The 17,258-nt window shown below is 38.2% G+C and overlaps 1 protein-coding gene across 2 annotated transcripts in view; it reads left to right on the top strand.

The window, feature by feature from the left end:
* Positions 1-17,258, top strand: part of LOC127660819 (protein MTSS 2-like) — an 85,802-nt gene that overhangs the window by 10,163 nt on the left and 58,381 nt on the right. For both annotated transcript variants that reach the window (XM_052151284.1, XM_052151363.1), the window contains exons 2-3: positions 5,120-5,181; positions 5,298-5,371. In XM_052151284.1, the coding sequence (XP_052007244.1) occupies positions 5,120-5,181; positions 5,298-5,371 (136 nt within the window). The remainder of the gene's footprint in view (positions 1-5,119; positions 5,182-5,297; positions 5,372-17,258) is intronic.

Genomic DNA, 17,258 nt, shown 5'->3' with positions numbered 1-17,258 from the left:
TTAATTTAGAGAAGGGATGAGAGAGATAGAGAGAAGCAGGGAGAGAAATGGAGAGCAGGCATGGCGCTCATGTGAAGTGATTTCCATTATTCATTAGGGCTTGGCTTCAGGCTGTTGTGGTAAATGTCAGAAATAGAGATGATTTACCTCCATCATTCATTCATTCGTACCAAAGTCTTCTGTGTACTGTATTGAGGGCCTGACAGCTTTGAACACACTTGCAGTTTCTGTCCTCTTCCCACAAAGGAACAAAGCCAATCAGTGCCGCTTCAAAGGATCCCAGCGGAAGTGGACTAGCCAATCATGTTTCACGGCTTCCACCAGCCCCTTGATGTCTGTTCTGGAAATATGTGTGTCCTTCCATTCTCCTGTTCATTGGTTCATTGTAGAGGTGGAGGAGGGTGACAGAAGACAAGAAATTGACTTATCAAGTGCATAACAAGGTCTCCCAGGTTCTGTCAGAGATCCTTCATTAGTCATTGCTGTGTAAGAAAAAAATTAGGACACTATGAGATTAAAATATTTCAAAAATAGCAAATGTTCTATTAGAGCCCTGCAGCTGAATAGGCATTCAAAATGTATAATTTGTTTTTATTACTATGTTAAATAAGCTGCTTTCTTCATAAATCATGTAGCATAAAATCTCACTGTTTCATCAGACATCAGTTTACTGCCTGTTTTACAGTGCAATTCAAGCTTGGGGATTTGCCAAACAGTGTTTAAGAAACCTGACTTGCAACAGAGAATCTGTTTGCAATATAATTTCATTTTGTGCAACTCGTTAAAGGAAAAGTTCACCCAAAAATGAACATTCTCTCCTCATTTACTTAACCTCATTCCATCTCAAACTCGTATGGCATTCTTTCATCTGCAAAACTCAAATGAACATGTTTTGAAGGATGTATGAGGTGTTTTTGTCCATAAGTCAATGGAGTTAAAACATTTCCAGCTCCGAAAAAGACACAAAGGCAGCATGAAAGTAACCCATATGATTTGTGTGGATTTATCCATGTCTCCTGAAGCAATATGATGTATTTGGGTGAGAAACAAAGCAAACATTCAGTTCTTATTCACCACAATGCTTCCACTTCTGCCCAGCTCTCTTTTGCACACTCATGGAGGTGAGAAAATGATTAGAGAATATTTTGGTGAACTATTCCTTTAAGACCATAGAAGTCATTGTAAACATCTCAGCTACAGGGAATCATTAATTCTATTTTTTTCAATGTCTAGAAAAGTCATGGAAATTAATAAAATCTTAAAAATCATAGAAATATCACAAAATGTTTATTGTGAACAGACAGTAAATTGTCTAGTTATGCTCAGCTCTTCAGTGTGTCACTGTCTAAATATTGCTCTTTTGTAGAACTTCTGTAAAGTAAAACTTGCCCAGAAGCCATAGTGATATCAGCAAAACACTGAAATAAAAACTTGAGTACACATATCAGAGAAGGCAGTATTTGTTACAGACTGCAGTAGTTATTCTGCAGAGTTTTGGTTTCAGACATAGTAACCGTTCACTTTAAGTATATGAATTATAACGTGCTAAACCATTTGTCTATTGCTTTATTGCTAGAACCTTTATTTTAGTGTTTCAATTGAAGAAATTGAATTAGGCTAATTCAGGTTCACTTTTGTCTTCTGTAATTACATATGAAAGCATTTGGAAAGACAAGAAATTAAGCCAGCAGGGAGCTATTCATTTTTCAGGGCATAAAAGAAAATGAGTCATTTGAACTTTGACAGAGTTTTGTCTTTAAGCTTTGTGGCAATGGCTCCTCAGTTGGATTGCATTAGCAAGAACGATGGCAGAGAGGGCTTCCTTTGTTAAGATCAGTAGTAGGAAAATCAATCTTTTCTGATATGGACCACTAGATCATCCAGGCTGTGTATTTCAGTTGCAAATCTGTGTCACTTTAATGGTCTGGTGTAGGAACTACAAAGCAGATTTGGATCAGGGATCAGTGGATTTACTAAATGAATGTTGACAATAATGGACCCCAAATTGAACAAGCAGAATTTCTCTGAATACGCTGACCTTCACAAGTACCATCCTCATAATCAATTAAATTTAATCATCAACACATTATCAAGGCACAGGGTTTGTCTTCTTTCTCTGGAAAATGACAAATTCTGTATGCTTTGTGTCAGCTTGAGAATGTGTTAATTCTGACTAAATCATATTTTATAGGTAGGGGTTACCTATTCCTTTAACAAGGATGTTTAGCATTGAAGTGATTGCGTGTCCCTGAACCTTGTCTATGCACAATCATAGTGTTTATGGTAAATCCTCCAACAGCTGCCAGCTATATTATGCTATTGCTGATGGAATGAAAGGAATGGCTTTGACTTTTATCATCTGCCAGCCAGAACTCTGGCTGTATTTTGGCCTTATTAAAATTCACCTATATTGGCATTTTTTCCACTTGGTTTGGCAAAACATAAAATTGTCTGCTTCCTTTACATGGCCCATCTGAGCTTGTTTTACCTCCAGGTGTGGAGAGAGGTACTTATCTAATTGTTTTTGGATGACTTGGTGAGTCATGAAAAAATATGAACAAAGAGAGGGATAGAAAGATGGGAAATAACTGAGCCAGCTAACAATATTTCCATAATTGGAATCATTGCTGTCTATTGGATTTGCCCATTGAATATGCTAATGTCCAGGGATGGGTGAGGTAGGCATGTCTAGCACCTTATCACTCTCCCACAAGCCCCTCTAAGATGATGAACCTCAGTCCCGTGCAGCAGAATATAGCACTTCAAACAGTGCAGGAAACCCTCTGGGAATAACATGTTCAGATTTCAGTGCAAATTAGCAGACTTCAAACAAACAGGACGAGACACCGGATCAAAGGAGAGACACTCGTCTTTGTCAGTGTACCGGCTTTTGTAGTGTCACCAGTGACTCTGCCCGTCTACACACATCCACTGTCCTCTTTCCTTCATTCCTTACTTCCTTCCCTTCATTTCCCTTCCTTCCTTCCTTCCTTCTTTCATTCGTTCCTTCCTTCTTTCCTTCCTTCCTTTCGTTCTTCCCTCCATTTCTTTATTTATTTATTTCTTTCATCCATATCCTTTCCTTCCTTGCACCAATTTCTTTACTTCTTCCACCCATTTCCTTCCTTCCTTCAGTCCCCATTTTAACTTTTTCATATGTCTTATTTCTCTTATTTTTTTTTTTTACTGTAGGGCGAGGTGAAAGCTGGCACAATGGGCTGTTTGGGTGTGTGGGTGTTTTAGGAAGGGGAGGGGTTTCCTTTCAGTTGCTGAGCATGATCGTGACCTCCAGGTATGCTCTCAAGTGTGGCTAATTTCCACCTCTTGACACACAGCGGCCTGAATCTGCTTTGCTCAAAGCCCAACTCAGCTCAGTAGTGTTGTGAGTGTGACCGCTAACAAAGACAGCTGTGGCCAAGAGCAGCTTTACAAATAGTTTCACAGGTATATGGAAATAAAAAAGCTAGATATGAAGATGTAATGGTAGTAGTAATACCACAAACAGAAGGGTAGTATACCTAGGAAGGAGAAATTAATACATCACGTATTGTTTTTCAAAATGGGGTCATAAGATGTGGTTTTATTGATAATTGTAGAATACTCTTGGCTTGTGTGAGTTTGTTCTTTCGGGCTTGATCTGATCAGTGTGTGCTGCCAATGAGTGTGGAATTGCACAGCTTCGGATGACTGGCACAAGTGTGGAAATGCTGTCCTGTCTGTTGCCAAGCTGTACATAATGGTTTGAAGAATGAAGCTCTAATTTATGAATGGAATAGCACCATTTAAGCCCAAGAACCAGCTTTTGAGATAAAAAATGTGGTTCTTTGATGTATACCATGGTACTGAATGATTACCATATTCATGTAACCATAGTATTATTTACATAATACTGCTAGGTACTTCAAAGAAAACCTTGACACTTCCATGGTATGTCCATACACATGGTATTGTGGTGCTTTTTTGTAAGTGTGATGTATTGCGTGATTTTTTTGCTTTTAAATGACATATATACAATGCCAAATTGAACTATACAAGACTGAAATTTAATGTCAGAAAAGACTGCTGACAAATTGCAATTCAGTTTCCATGAGATGATATTCAGAATTTCGTAATATACTGTATAACTGTTCTAGTGTTTTTTACATCTTTGAAGTAAGATTGCGAAAAACACGATTATAGCTCAAGATGACTGTCACAAGATTGTGTGGAGGCTACTTGTGGTCATGCTTGTTAGTTGCTTCTCAGCTTCTGTGATATTGTGTTTAGCCTGTGGCCTGTTTTAAAGCACACTTCACACAAAATACTTCACCCGCCTTCAGTGTTTCCGTGGCAACAGGGCAGAGAGATGTACATGGCTTGTCCCCTTATCATCAGATGACACTCCTCTTCCTGCCCCAGGACAAACCTCATCCCTCCAAATGTGGCTCTGCAACACTTTTAAATTCTGAAATTGTGCATTCTCGTTTCCTTTCCTTGCTTCCTTTACTTGAATACTAAGTACTCCATCTTAGGAAATGAGAAAAGGAGGCAAGGAAAAGAAACGAGGATGGAGTAATCGAAGCAAGACACATTTGTAAATTGGAATGTTCTGCTCTCTCATGTGTCAACTCAGAGTGCTGTCTATTTGCAGCTGCATTACATCGGAGCGCTTGCTGTTTATTGAAACTTGATCAGTTGATATTTTCATTGTAAAACCTAATACAATTTAAGATGTTCTGTTAAAGAATGTAAGAATTTGGATAATTGAAACCGCAAAGGTAAACATTAATTAAGACTGTTGTGTCAGATGACTTGACAGGCTTGAGGACAGAGGAGCGATGAAACAAGGATGCACAATTTAAGAAATGAGAAGAAACCACTATCAAAATATTGCTGGGCTGCTCTGGAGTATTGGTTCTGCCAAAGGCATCAGTTTTGGGTGGGACAGGATCTGTATGCGCAGATCAATGGAAGATTGGGGATTATTTGGGAAACTTTTTTATAAAATCATTATTTTTGCAATTACATTTGTTATTGCTAGAGGCCAAAACATTACACAAAATGACACATTCACTGCCTTGTAGATTAAACATGCCCTGTACAAACTCACATCTTACCTTGTGTCTTTGTTCTTTTGCAGTGTTCATATCCTGTCTGGGAAGACTTCAGTGCCAAGGCCACCAAGCTGCACTCTCAACTTCGGTAAACACTGTTTCCGGCTTATATCTGCACCAGTCTTTATGAGAGGACGTTTTTATTGAATATTGACAAAAGAAAACGGTCATCATTTTTTAACCATTTGGTTTTGTGTTCATCAGAACCACCGTGCTAGCAGCAGTGGCCTTTCTGGATGCCTTTCAAAAGGTGGCAGACATGGCAACCAACACAAGAGGTAGGCTGCATCCAGAATACATGACATTGTGTTTGTATGGTTGAGCATTAGTTCTTTCTAGTCATCATGCAGAGAGCTGTATCTACCAGTATGATGGTTTAGCACAGCATGAAACCTTACTGTATAAAGAGATAGGAATATTGTATATACTGAGTGTCCAAAACAAAGGATTATAGGTACTGGAGCCAAACCCTCTGGATTAATGCCCTCATTTGGATGAGTGAATGTGTGAGGATGCTTTTGTGTTAATGTTGCCTTTGTTTTACATGAACACATAAATACTTCTCACTTTTGGAAAACTTGGCTTTTTCTCCTATCTTAGTGTTATGATTGCATTGATTGTTTTAGCAGTTTAGTTTTATATTAAGTATTAGATTTGAAAAATGCCACCCATAAGGTGCAATTTACATTAATATTTTAAGGTTTGGATTTTTCATATTTTCAGATTAGTAGAAGGTATGGGGCATGCAGCTTCAAATTTGAAGAGTTTTGAGTAGTCTGTTTGCATGACAGAAATAGGCTGATGATGTGATGAATCCTTGAAAAAAATGGATAAATGGGAGAGCACAAAGGCATGGCTCAAAACTGTGGAGTGGGTTGTTGGGTGTTTCAGTTATTTTTGGCTTGCCGCTTTAGTTATTATTTGACAGAGTCAAGATTCTCAAGGGGAATCTGACCGACAAAAAGAAATTATTTGTTTGAAGATAAACAGTGAAAACCACCAGCTTTATTAAAATGGTATTATTGGGCTCTTTTCTCTTTGTTTGGGGTTTTGCATTTTCATTTGCCTCGTCTTGTGGGCTGCCTGAGGTAAAGAGTGTGTTTGAAGGAGTGTGATGATCTGTGCATGTGTTAGTATGAGCGTGTGGGCATTTTTAATGAGCTGACGGAGCTGGGATCTTTCCTGTATGACTTGTAAAAGTGGCAAGGAACGCATTCGACCCCCCACCAACCCGCCCACCCCCCCGACCCATAGGGGGTTGTTTCAGATAGGATAGTGTTGGTGCAGACAGCAAAAAAAAAGCTTGAAGAGAGAGTGGGAGCATCTAATAAAAGGTAATGAAAGGGACATTAAACAGTCAGAGGAACAAAGATTCCCTACTGAATGTAGGAAAATGAGGCAGCATATTTTCATACAACTATTAATATTGTCTCCACCTTATTTTGTAGCCTATATTATGTACAGATATTTTATTGTCTCTTTTTATTTTAAATATTTTAAAAATATAATTTTGAATGCTAATATTTTCTTTCCATAATCAATATTTTTAAATTAATATGTAATATTTGTATTATATGAAATATTAAATAAAATATTTAATATTTAATCAGATTTATTTTATCATGTCTTGGACTCTTTGTCTCATTTGCCTAAAATTGTATATTATAACTCAAGCGTGATGCATTTATGTGGCCAGTTTTCACGTTCTCTAGTGAATATCTCTCTGCAAATTAAGCTAGGATAAATTATAGATGCCAGTCAAGTTACTGTATGAGCAGAATAGAAAGCACAGAGATGGTGTCCTGGATATAGGTCAGATACTTTCATGCATACATGCCTGTTTTGTGACACTCAGCTGATCTTTTACAAAGAGATTTGAGATGCAGATATGCAAGCCTTTGAGTCACATTTCACATCTCCTCTGCTTTGATTTAGACATGCATCCAGTATTGCATGAATCCAACCTTTAGTTCAGAATAAACTAAGACTGATTGGTATCTGTTGAAAGTATGACAAAAGCTAAATTGATTTCAATCCTCACTAAGAACAGCCAAGTAGGGCAGTAGGTAACCTAGGGTTGAGCCCATAAGTGCAGGTGAGTGCTCCTTAGTACTGTGGGGTGAGCTACTACTCAGTGATCATGTGACCTAATTGATGTGAACTTGCTGAATACCAAAGGGAAGGTGGCCGCCAAGGTTCGACATACCTCAGACGTGCCCTGGAACAACTTCAAAGAGAGAGAAAGGCAAAGAGACATACTCGATGGATCTAATAGTGTGGAGTGGGTGACTACAGGGCTTCTTGAAGAGAAAAAGGGTGAAGATGGAGACAAAGTTAGAGAGAGAGAAATAAAAGGAGGAAATATGAAGGCAAGGTTAGGCTGTAGCATAACAGGATTAAAGTGACCGCTGATGGAAAGAAGTATCAGTGATGTCATAATGTACATACATGTTGCATCCATGTTTCTTTATATTATGCATTCTTTAAACACGTGTTTACTAGTCCTGGTCTTGGGGTACCCCAAAAGTGCACATTTTGAACGTCTTCCTTATTTGACAAGTTTAAGGCCGTTCATCTATTCCCTGCATGTTATACAGTGCAGATAAGTGCAGATCCTATCAGTTTAAAGTAATAGAAGAAAATTAAGATTTTTGAAGAATTTTTCAGCTCTGTAGGTGTATGATAGGTGTGGTGAGAAACAGATAAATATTTAAGTCCTTTTAGTCTATCATTCTCCACTTTCACGTTCACATTCTTCTTTGGTTTTTGGTGATTAGCATTCTTTGTGCATATCACCACCTACCAAGGAGAATTTATAGTAAAACAGGACTTAAGGACTTAAATATTTATCTGCTTCTCAGCCACACCTATCATATCACTTCTGAAGATATGGATTTAACCACTGGAGTTACTTTTTGCTGCCTTTATGTGCTTTTGGAGCTTAAAAATGTTGGTCACCATTCACTTGCATTGTGAGGACCTACAGAGCAGAGACATTTTTCTAAAAATCTTCCTTTGTGTTCAGCAGGATAAAGTTGCACACATCTGGGATTGCATGATGGTGAGTACATTATGAGAGAATTTTAATCTCTTGGTGAACTATCCCTTTACATGGGGGAAGACTCAAATCTGAAAAACGGTTTGCTAGGTTACGTTCAATAACACATTTGAAATCATCAATAAAATCTGACAACGTTATTGTATTTTTTTTCCTGCTGTTTTGTGAATACTGATGATTTCGACACCCTACTAATTTAACATGCTGCTTTTGGCATACTATATAGTAGGGAAGTAGACATATTCAGATGTGGGGAATGTCATTGAGCATCTACTTACAAGCTAAAGAGTTGAATCAGGTGCGCTAAACAATGAAGACATGTAAATTACTGAGTGTTTGGGTACTATTTCAGGACCAGGATTGGGAGACAATGCTTTCAGATAATCAGAACCAAAACTAAATCCAAGACACAAAATGTATCTCTTACTCATGTTGGTTGGTGAGGTTTATGTTTAGGATGTTTATGCTTATGCTAAGTCCCCCTCCCTATCACAGCAGCACAATCTGCCACGAAGCAAAGAGGAGGGGATGGCAGTGATCTGCAACAAAACTGAAGCAAATGCACAAACACAACCGCACACACACACATATAAACACACCCCATGCCTTCATCCTATCTGTGGGGGTCTGCCGCTATGGTGATGCTTCCTGCTAGTAACTGCCTCTAATCTGCTTCTCATTTACTGTCCTTTTACTGGTCTTCATACTTCTGCATCATTGGCTCTTTTTCTTCTGTTCTTACCTTCACTTGAAACAGGGCTTTTCACCTTTCTTTTTTTTCTTCAGTGGAATACAGAAAGAGATGGTAGGCAGAATGTTATCCTCAGACACCATTCACTTTCATTGTATTGAAAACATATTGTTGTCAGTAGCTATTATTCTGCCTGACATCTCTGTTTGTGTTCCACAGAAAAAGTCAAACAGGTTTGAACAACTTAATGGTGAGTAAACGATTTTCATTAAGGGGGAACAACCCTTTTAAGATTATAGTCTCAACCTGGTCTCCTTTAAAGGAGCCCTATTATGCCCCTTTTTACAAATTGTAATATAAGTCTCAGGTGTCCCCAGAATGTGTCTGTGAAGTTTCAGCTCAAAATACCCCACAGATCATTTATTATACCATGTTATAAATGCCTCTTTTTGGGTGGAATCAAAAACACACTGATTTAATGTGTGTCTCTTTAAATTCAAATGAGCTGCTGCTCCCCGCCCCCTTTCCGGAAGAGGGCTGTGCCTTTACAAATCGTGCTTCGGTTACTACAGCAACAACAAATCAGAACCAATATAACTGACAGCGTAAATACCGGAGTTCAGGCAGGGCTGGACTGGGAAGAGAAATCGGCCTGGGATTTTACATGGCAACTAGACCAAAAGATGAGTGGGGGGGTGTTCGCTGTCCTTTTCTGCATATCGCTGCGTCGTTTTGTGAATGCCAGATTACCAGTCCAGCTTGTCCACAGCATCTTCAGTGGCTCTGATGCCGGGAGTGCATGAAGACTCTTATGTTCACTTTTACAGCCAACAACAGAACACTTTTGATGCTTACGAAGCTGAGACATTATTCTTCTCACTGTATCAGCTCCAGCATGGAAAAAATGTCAGACTGTGTGTTGATCACTCATGGGAGGAGGGTGGAGTCCGTCACCAGTCGTGGGCGAGGCCTGCTCTGAAGTGACAATCGTTCATTTTGACACACTGTTTTGATTAATAGAAATATAAGAAAGAGGAGTGGGTGGACTTTTAACATTGTATGGTGGTTGTGTACATACACTGCCAACTCACATTTATGTACAAACACCATGTAAAAGTGAATTTTGCATAATAGGTCCCCTTTAAGGGAAATCAGGACTTTAGCCAAGATTTTAGGCTCTTTCAGATGTGTATAATATGTGGCAGGGGGAAAGAATAGCGTTGAGAGGGCTTGATAATAATCTTGTTCTGTATGGATGGATTCAGGGGAGAGAGTCTGGCTGTGTCTGTGTGAAAACCCAGATTCATGAGCCAGAATCAAAACAAAAAGTGCTTTTGCTTGTCCTCTCGATCCCCCTCTCTGTCTCTCACACAGAGACTCTATTTCCCACTCACTTCTTTCTTGGCTGTGCTAAGAGTGAATGTTGATAGATTCCAGTCAGTCTTGGAAGCCTGGCACAGGGGCGCTAAAAAAAAGAAGTCTGCAGATGTGTGTTGGTAGGGTCATCCAGTGCTTCATAGGAGGTTTTATTGCCTTGCCTACATGAGCGGAATGGTAGCAACCATAATGAACGTCATAAATCTGATTCATACACCAGGGGGCAAAATGGCTTCCCCATGTAGTCACAGAGAACATAAAAAATGTTTGCCGGCTCAGCAACTGCCGAGCTATTTGGAGGATAAGTCTGTGTGTGTTTCTGTGTGAGATGGGGGGTTAGTGTTTCCCCAGATGTTTAAAGTAGACTGGTGTAGGCAGCAGGGTGATACCATTCACACAGCCATGTAAGCAAACACCAACATGTTACCACAGAGACATAGCATGAAAATGATTAATAATACTTATTTTCCCAATAATTTACATTAATGTATGAGCGTACATCCAAATTCAGAAGATAATCACTTTTTCTATGTGTATAAAAGGAGTGTGTCAGTGTCATAGAAATATGCCTGGCATTCCTCAAGGATGCATTTAATGCACATTTTCTATTCTTCTATTCATTGCATACAGTCCATTTACACTACCAAATTCTTATGAATGTGCTGTCTTTGTTGATATCACTGGTGCTTGACATTTAGACTATAATAGGATGGAGACAGTGTAAATTTCAGAGAAGAACCTCAGAATTAAATTTCACTTAATTCAACCCATTTGCACGTTGCACAGCAATTTCACCAAACCTACTTAGCCTAGACTTAACGCATGCTTGCACGAAAATAACAAAATTTCATGGCCATGCCCAATGACTTTGCCCTTATGACTTATGGCATAGTGCTGCGCTTAACACTAGCGCGCTTAAAATTGGGCACTTAGTCATTTAGCAAACACTTATATCCAAAACTACTTACAAATTATGAAAAAAAATAAAAAAATCCTTATATTGTCAGCAGGTCACACAGACTTAATTCACTGATTATAATAGGAGCAATCCAATATTTTGGATCTCTATGCTGAGGAAATAATTGTGAGCATCTAAACTACAATTCAATAGCATAGAATCTCTCACATAGATTCTCAGTATGAACAACACGGCTGGATAATTCACTTCAGGTAAACGCTTGACATGATTTGATATGCTAACTCAGAGCCTTATTTAAAGGATCTGTTAATGATACCGGAAGTGCTTCAGGAATAGTTGTGTTCTAATTCCTTTGTTATTGTTTACATGCTTGAAATGGTCTTTTAGACATGTTTGCATTTACCTTCCCCTTTGGCATGACTGGAAGCTTCTTGCATTTTCTTTGTGGGATACTGGGTTTGGATCCCTTGCTGAAACCAACAAGTAATAGAATTAGCATAATCAGTGATGAGTGCATTTTGGAGGTTGCATTTTTTCCCTCTAACATTTTTACTCTACTGATGTTTAGGTTTGTCATTTAGGTTGGGGGGTACAGTTTATAAAACATGTATTCCACTTCAATGCATTACAGGCTGTATAGCTGAAAGTTTTGCCACTCCTCTGTGGACAATACACCAGGAAAAGGGAGCTCACAGATGCACATAGGCCCAAAAACACTTACCGCTTTGGCCACTGGGGACAGTGTTTTGCATTTCTGTAAGAACAGACTAGCTAAAGAAATGTCAACCTACTCTTTCCAATTTCACTATGAAATCAGTCTGGTCAGTTTTTACACAGATGGACAATGCCAGAATGGACATATTTAGATTTTTGTGATTCATTCAGGTTGTTTGAAGTTGATAGTAAATCAATTATTAAATAATCTGCAAAGATTGATAACTGAAAATTGACATAAATCAGTTATTTATTTCAAAACATACAGAGAATTGTAAATGAAGAAAATAGAATTGCAGGTGCAATCGTTATAGTCATAATCAATATTCTTTACCACAGTTAGTTCCGGTCCTCGAATCTGATTGGACGAGAGATGTTCCATGAGCACTGATGGTCTGACACCAGATGGTCTGATGAGTTTCCACATTGGATACACACAGTTTAAAATGGCAGAGGATATCTCTGTTTCTATAGGGAATGTCAATTGTCATTGTCTTAATACCAATGACACTGAATAATCATTCTCAGTAGGTACTGCCGTACACTATTTATTACATATGACTTTCCTTTTTAGAGATTCTTTATTCTTTTACGATTAAAAGATGTATTAATAGAAGGTAGAGTGTTTATGTTTTTAATATTTTGAAATTGCAGTCTCTGTTTATTAATATAATGTCAGTGTTAGGACATAAAATGGTTTTGTGTTATTAGAGGAAAAGGAAAAGAGAGAGCACATAACACAGCCTTGTGCTATTTGTTTGATGGCACCGGTTGCAAGACAAAGTATGAAAAAGTGAAGTAGAATGAATCTCTTCTTACAAACCATCTCTGGCTTTGCGCTCACCATCAACACTATCTTATTACAGGAAAATTACTGGTGCTCTTTAATTCTGCAGGGTGGTTTGATGGTACAGAACCTCCCGTTGGCAGGGTGGGCCTGACTCAGCTTTCCACGTACACCCCCCACAAACACACACACACACACACACACACATGTTGTGTTTCCATGTTTTATGGGGACTTTCCATAGACATAATGGTTTTTATACTGTACAAACTTTATATTCTATCCCCTAAACCTAACCCTACCCCTAAACCTAACCCTCACAGAAAACTTTCTGCATTTTTACATTTTCAAAAAACATAATTTAGTATGATTTATAAGCTGTTTTCCTCATGGGGACCGACAAAATGTCCCCACAAGGTCAAAAATTTCGGGTTTTACTATCCTTATGGGGACATTTGTTCCCCACAAAGTGATACAGCTCACACATACACACACACACACACACACACACACACACACACACACACACACACACACACACACACACACACACACACACACATTCTACTAAACTACATACATAATTTTCAAGAAACAATGTTATCAATATACATGATGTTTAAAAGTTGCTCCTCAACAAAAAAAACAGATGCAAACATGACCGTAAGACCACCAAGATACAGTCAGTGTAAAAAGTGGCAAACTGCAGTTGTTACCTTAAAGGAATATTCTGGGTTCAAAACAAGTTAAGCTCACTCGATAGCATTTGTGGCAAGGGGGTCCCTCCTTTTCCAAAAAAAAAAAAAAAAGAAGAACAAATCATGTTTACATGAGGTGAATTGGAGGGGCTAACGCACTTAAATTAATTATTCTGTTAAAACGTGTGTATTACTTGTGCTTTAAAATAATTACTTTAGTAATTTTTAGGGTTTATGGTGTTGTTGTCATGGCAACATAGTTGTAAAATTGGCTTTAACTCTACACATAAAAGGTTAAAAAGTGATTTTATCATTTTAACGTACTGTATATTGTTTATGTCTTGTGGCTATTCTTTTGAAACTGTGATTATGTGTCCCATTTTCTTCTTTAAATGGATAGTTCACCCAGCATTTACTCACCCTCATGCCATCCCAGATGTGTTTGACTTTCTTCAGCAGAACACAAACAAAGATTGTTTTTTAGAATATCTCAGCTCTATATGTCCATATAATGCAAGTGAATGGTGATCAGCACTTTAGAGCTCCAAACAACACAGACAATCATTGTAAAAGTTATCCATATATCTCCAGTGGTTAAATGAATGTCTTCTAAAGCAATACGATCACTTTTGGTGAGAAACAGATCAATATTTAATTCCTTTTCACTATAATTGATTACTTCCTGCCACTTTCCAGTGTGTGTCCATGAGGGGAATCAGTTCCCGCTGCCTCTCATGTGACGCAAGTGCACTGGCATGTTCAAATGAAAACAAAACCAATGAAGCTTGTGAACAGCGCTCTCTTGGAAACAAATCAAGCTGCACTTCCGGTTGTATCGCGTTAGTTCTCATTTGAACAAAGTGGTTCTTGGACTGGAACAGATGCACCCAGAACAGGATTAAAATGATGAGCATCAATAATGAACTACTACCAGATTATCTATTAATGTTTAGATAGGTATGAGTTCTAGGCACTCACTGCTTCATTCATGTGTTTGTCCTTTTGGATGACAAAAACTGTTGTATTACGGCCAGGCAAAAGCAGCTATCACAAATGCATTAAGTGTTACATGAAGAATGCAAAGATGCAAACTATAGGTCATCTATAGTAGTACAAACCAAAAACTCTAGTATGAAAGCACCCTAACAAACAGATTTGAGTTCACAAACATCTCTCCCAGTTGGTTGCTATAGTGCATGCACAATCAGTTGTATCCTCTGGTGACCCTTGCATTCATTGAGCACTGAAGCTCTAGACATCATTGAAACAGCTTGTGAGAAGTTGCTCTGCTTGTAGCCTACCGTGTTACTATTTGCTACTCCACAAATACCATAAATGACTACAACATTTTTTCCCAGTTTCTTAGCAACACTACAAGCAATTGGGGCACCTCTGTCTCTGTTGCTAGGCAACACTGCAGCAATTGCACTTCCCTTCTGATGAGCTCGCTGGCAGTGGGGTACAGATTCTACCTGTACTATGTGCCACTGTGCTGCATCCAATGTCGCAGATTAGCTTGAGACTAACCCTGAGGAAAAGCCGTCTACATGCAGTAGTAAATGCCAAGTGTCCACCAAAACACACATACATGCACAAGTCTACATGGATTAGTCTATTATGATGAGGGGCTTACCATATTGATCTGTCAAAACCAATCAGAAGAATATAATTGTGGAGAAGCTGAAAAGGCAATACAGTCAGATGAGGGAGACCAGAATGTTTTTTTTTTTTTTTTAAAGAGACAGACAATGGAGATTGCAAGATTTCAAGGAAAACTGTTTCACTTTGCAATTATCACAAGAGTCTGTCTATAGGAATGAGGGTCTTTCAATCAGTTTTTGACATCTCTGTCAGTTTCTGCACAACCTTGTGTTGAGTCCCTCATGAATCCTCTCTGGGTGTCGGATAGCTGGAGGGTCTACACAGGCAGGTATCTTAATTAGGACTATAATTTTGCAATTCAAACTACTGTTCATATTTCATATGCAATAAGGAATAAGAAAGAACAGTAGAATCTCTGGATTTTATGTTGCACAAATGCTGTTTCAGAGGAAGTTCATGTACTGATGTATTAAAATAAAGTGTCAAATCTTAAGAAATTAAAATGTTCACAGCTCAGCTCTCAGCTTCATACTTCTGGTAGTCAGAGGCCATGTGGGACTGGCCTCATTGGCCATTATGTTTTACTATTCATTGCTATGAACAGCCATTGTGAAGTACTGTAGGATGTGAAGGAAATTAAGGACAAATTCTCTGTCAGTCACCTTAAGCCAAAGGACAATATGGCCTACATCTCGAAAGATAATTGACAAAAAAAAATCTCCTAAAGTTAAGCGTTAAAACTCTAGCACTTAACCTAATGGCTGCTTTAAAAACTGGAACAAGGGAGTCCTTCTACACTGAAAACATTACACATGTGGTAACATCTAAACTAACTGGTTTTATTCAAGTAAAAAATATTATGTAACGCAGCTGAATCAACCTGAATATATTTCACTAACAAAACTGATTTAAGGGTTAGATCAGGTAGAAATACCTTTCTAAATATTAATAGATCATCTGATTAGAGTAGTTCATTACTGATGCCCCTAAATTTATTCACATTGCGTGCGTTCAGATTCATGCAATTCTTGTGTGACATCTATACAATAAGTGTCTATGAAGTGGAGCATTTATACATTTGAAACCCAGTCTTTCCAAAGCCATTATTATTTCTTTAATTCAATTCAGCAATAGGTAATAACATTTGGCAACTCTACAAGGTTACATACAATTTCCAGTGTATGTAGTGCTTGTAAGTGTTTCTGCATTATTTTCATTTTGTTGACATATTGGCCAAAGTTTTAGCACCTTTGGACTGGACAGCTCCCGTAAAGAAGTTCTACTTTAAAACGAGCGATCTTTGTGCTGGTTTGGTTAACAGATGTTACTATATTTAAAGTATGAGCAACATTAGTTAAAGGGATAGTTCACCCAAATTGTAAATCCTCTCATCATTTACTCACCCTCATGATATCCCAGGTGTGTAATGGATTATAGTTAAAATATATTGATCTTTTTCATGACAAGTGATCGTATCGCTTTAGAAGACATCAATTTAACCGCTGGAGTCGTATGTATGATGTTAATGCTGACTGTCTTTTTTTAATTTATTTTTTTTAAAGTTGGATCACCATCCACTTTCATTTTAAGATCCTACTGAGTGAAGATATTTTCTGAGTGAAAGAAAGATATACACACCTGGAATATCATGAGGGTGAGTAAATAATGAGTGAATTTTCATTTTTGGATGAACTATCTCTTTAAGATAATCATAAAAACTTGCAACGTTATCGTGAATCCAACCCAAAAAAGTTGTTTATTTGGTATGGCTTTGTAGACGTCTTTGCTTTTCTTTCGCAATTTTTCTTTCCTCGGAGCCAGAAGGATAGTCATCGTGAAATAAGCAGACATGTGACTTGATTAATTTAAAGAGACAGTGATAGGGGTTTGTTACATTCAGAAGTGATCATCCCTATGCTGACCTATTCCCTTTGAAGACTTTTTTTGTACACATGCTCTGGGTGGACGTCTTTGGCTGCTCTGCGGTTGCACTGTTTTATAGTATCTCATACAGGAGCGCTGCTTTATTTTAAATGCTGTGCTAAGTTAAAAAGAACTTAGACTTTAAAAGATGCATCTCGAGTAGAGACCCCTGCGTTTTGTTACATTTGTTGCACTGCACTTTGCTTTTATAGCGAGAGGACGCATTTGGTCTGAATGGTCCCTTATTAACATTGAAGATGTAGGTGAAAAACTCTGAAGCTGATCTAGAACTTCATCTACAGAAGAGAGGATGTGTCTGGTGTCCTTAGATGCAGAATCTGTGTCACACACGTAGATACTCCCATGCATGCACATACTCCCGCCGCTCTCATTAAGA

This window comes from Xyrauchen texanus, chromosome 1 (assembly GCF_025860055.1).
Source record: "Xyrauchen texanus isolate HMW12.3.18 chromosome 1, RBS_HiC_50CHRs, whole genome shotgun sequence".
Taxonomy (NCBI): Eukaryota; Metazoa; Chordata; class Actinopteri; order Cypriniformes; family Catostomidae; genus Xyrauchen; species Xyrauchen texanus.
This window is presented reverse-complemented; position numbering and strand designations above follow the sequence as displayed.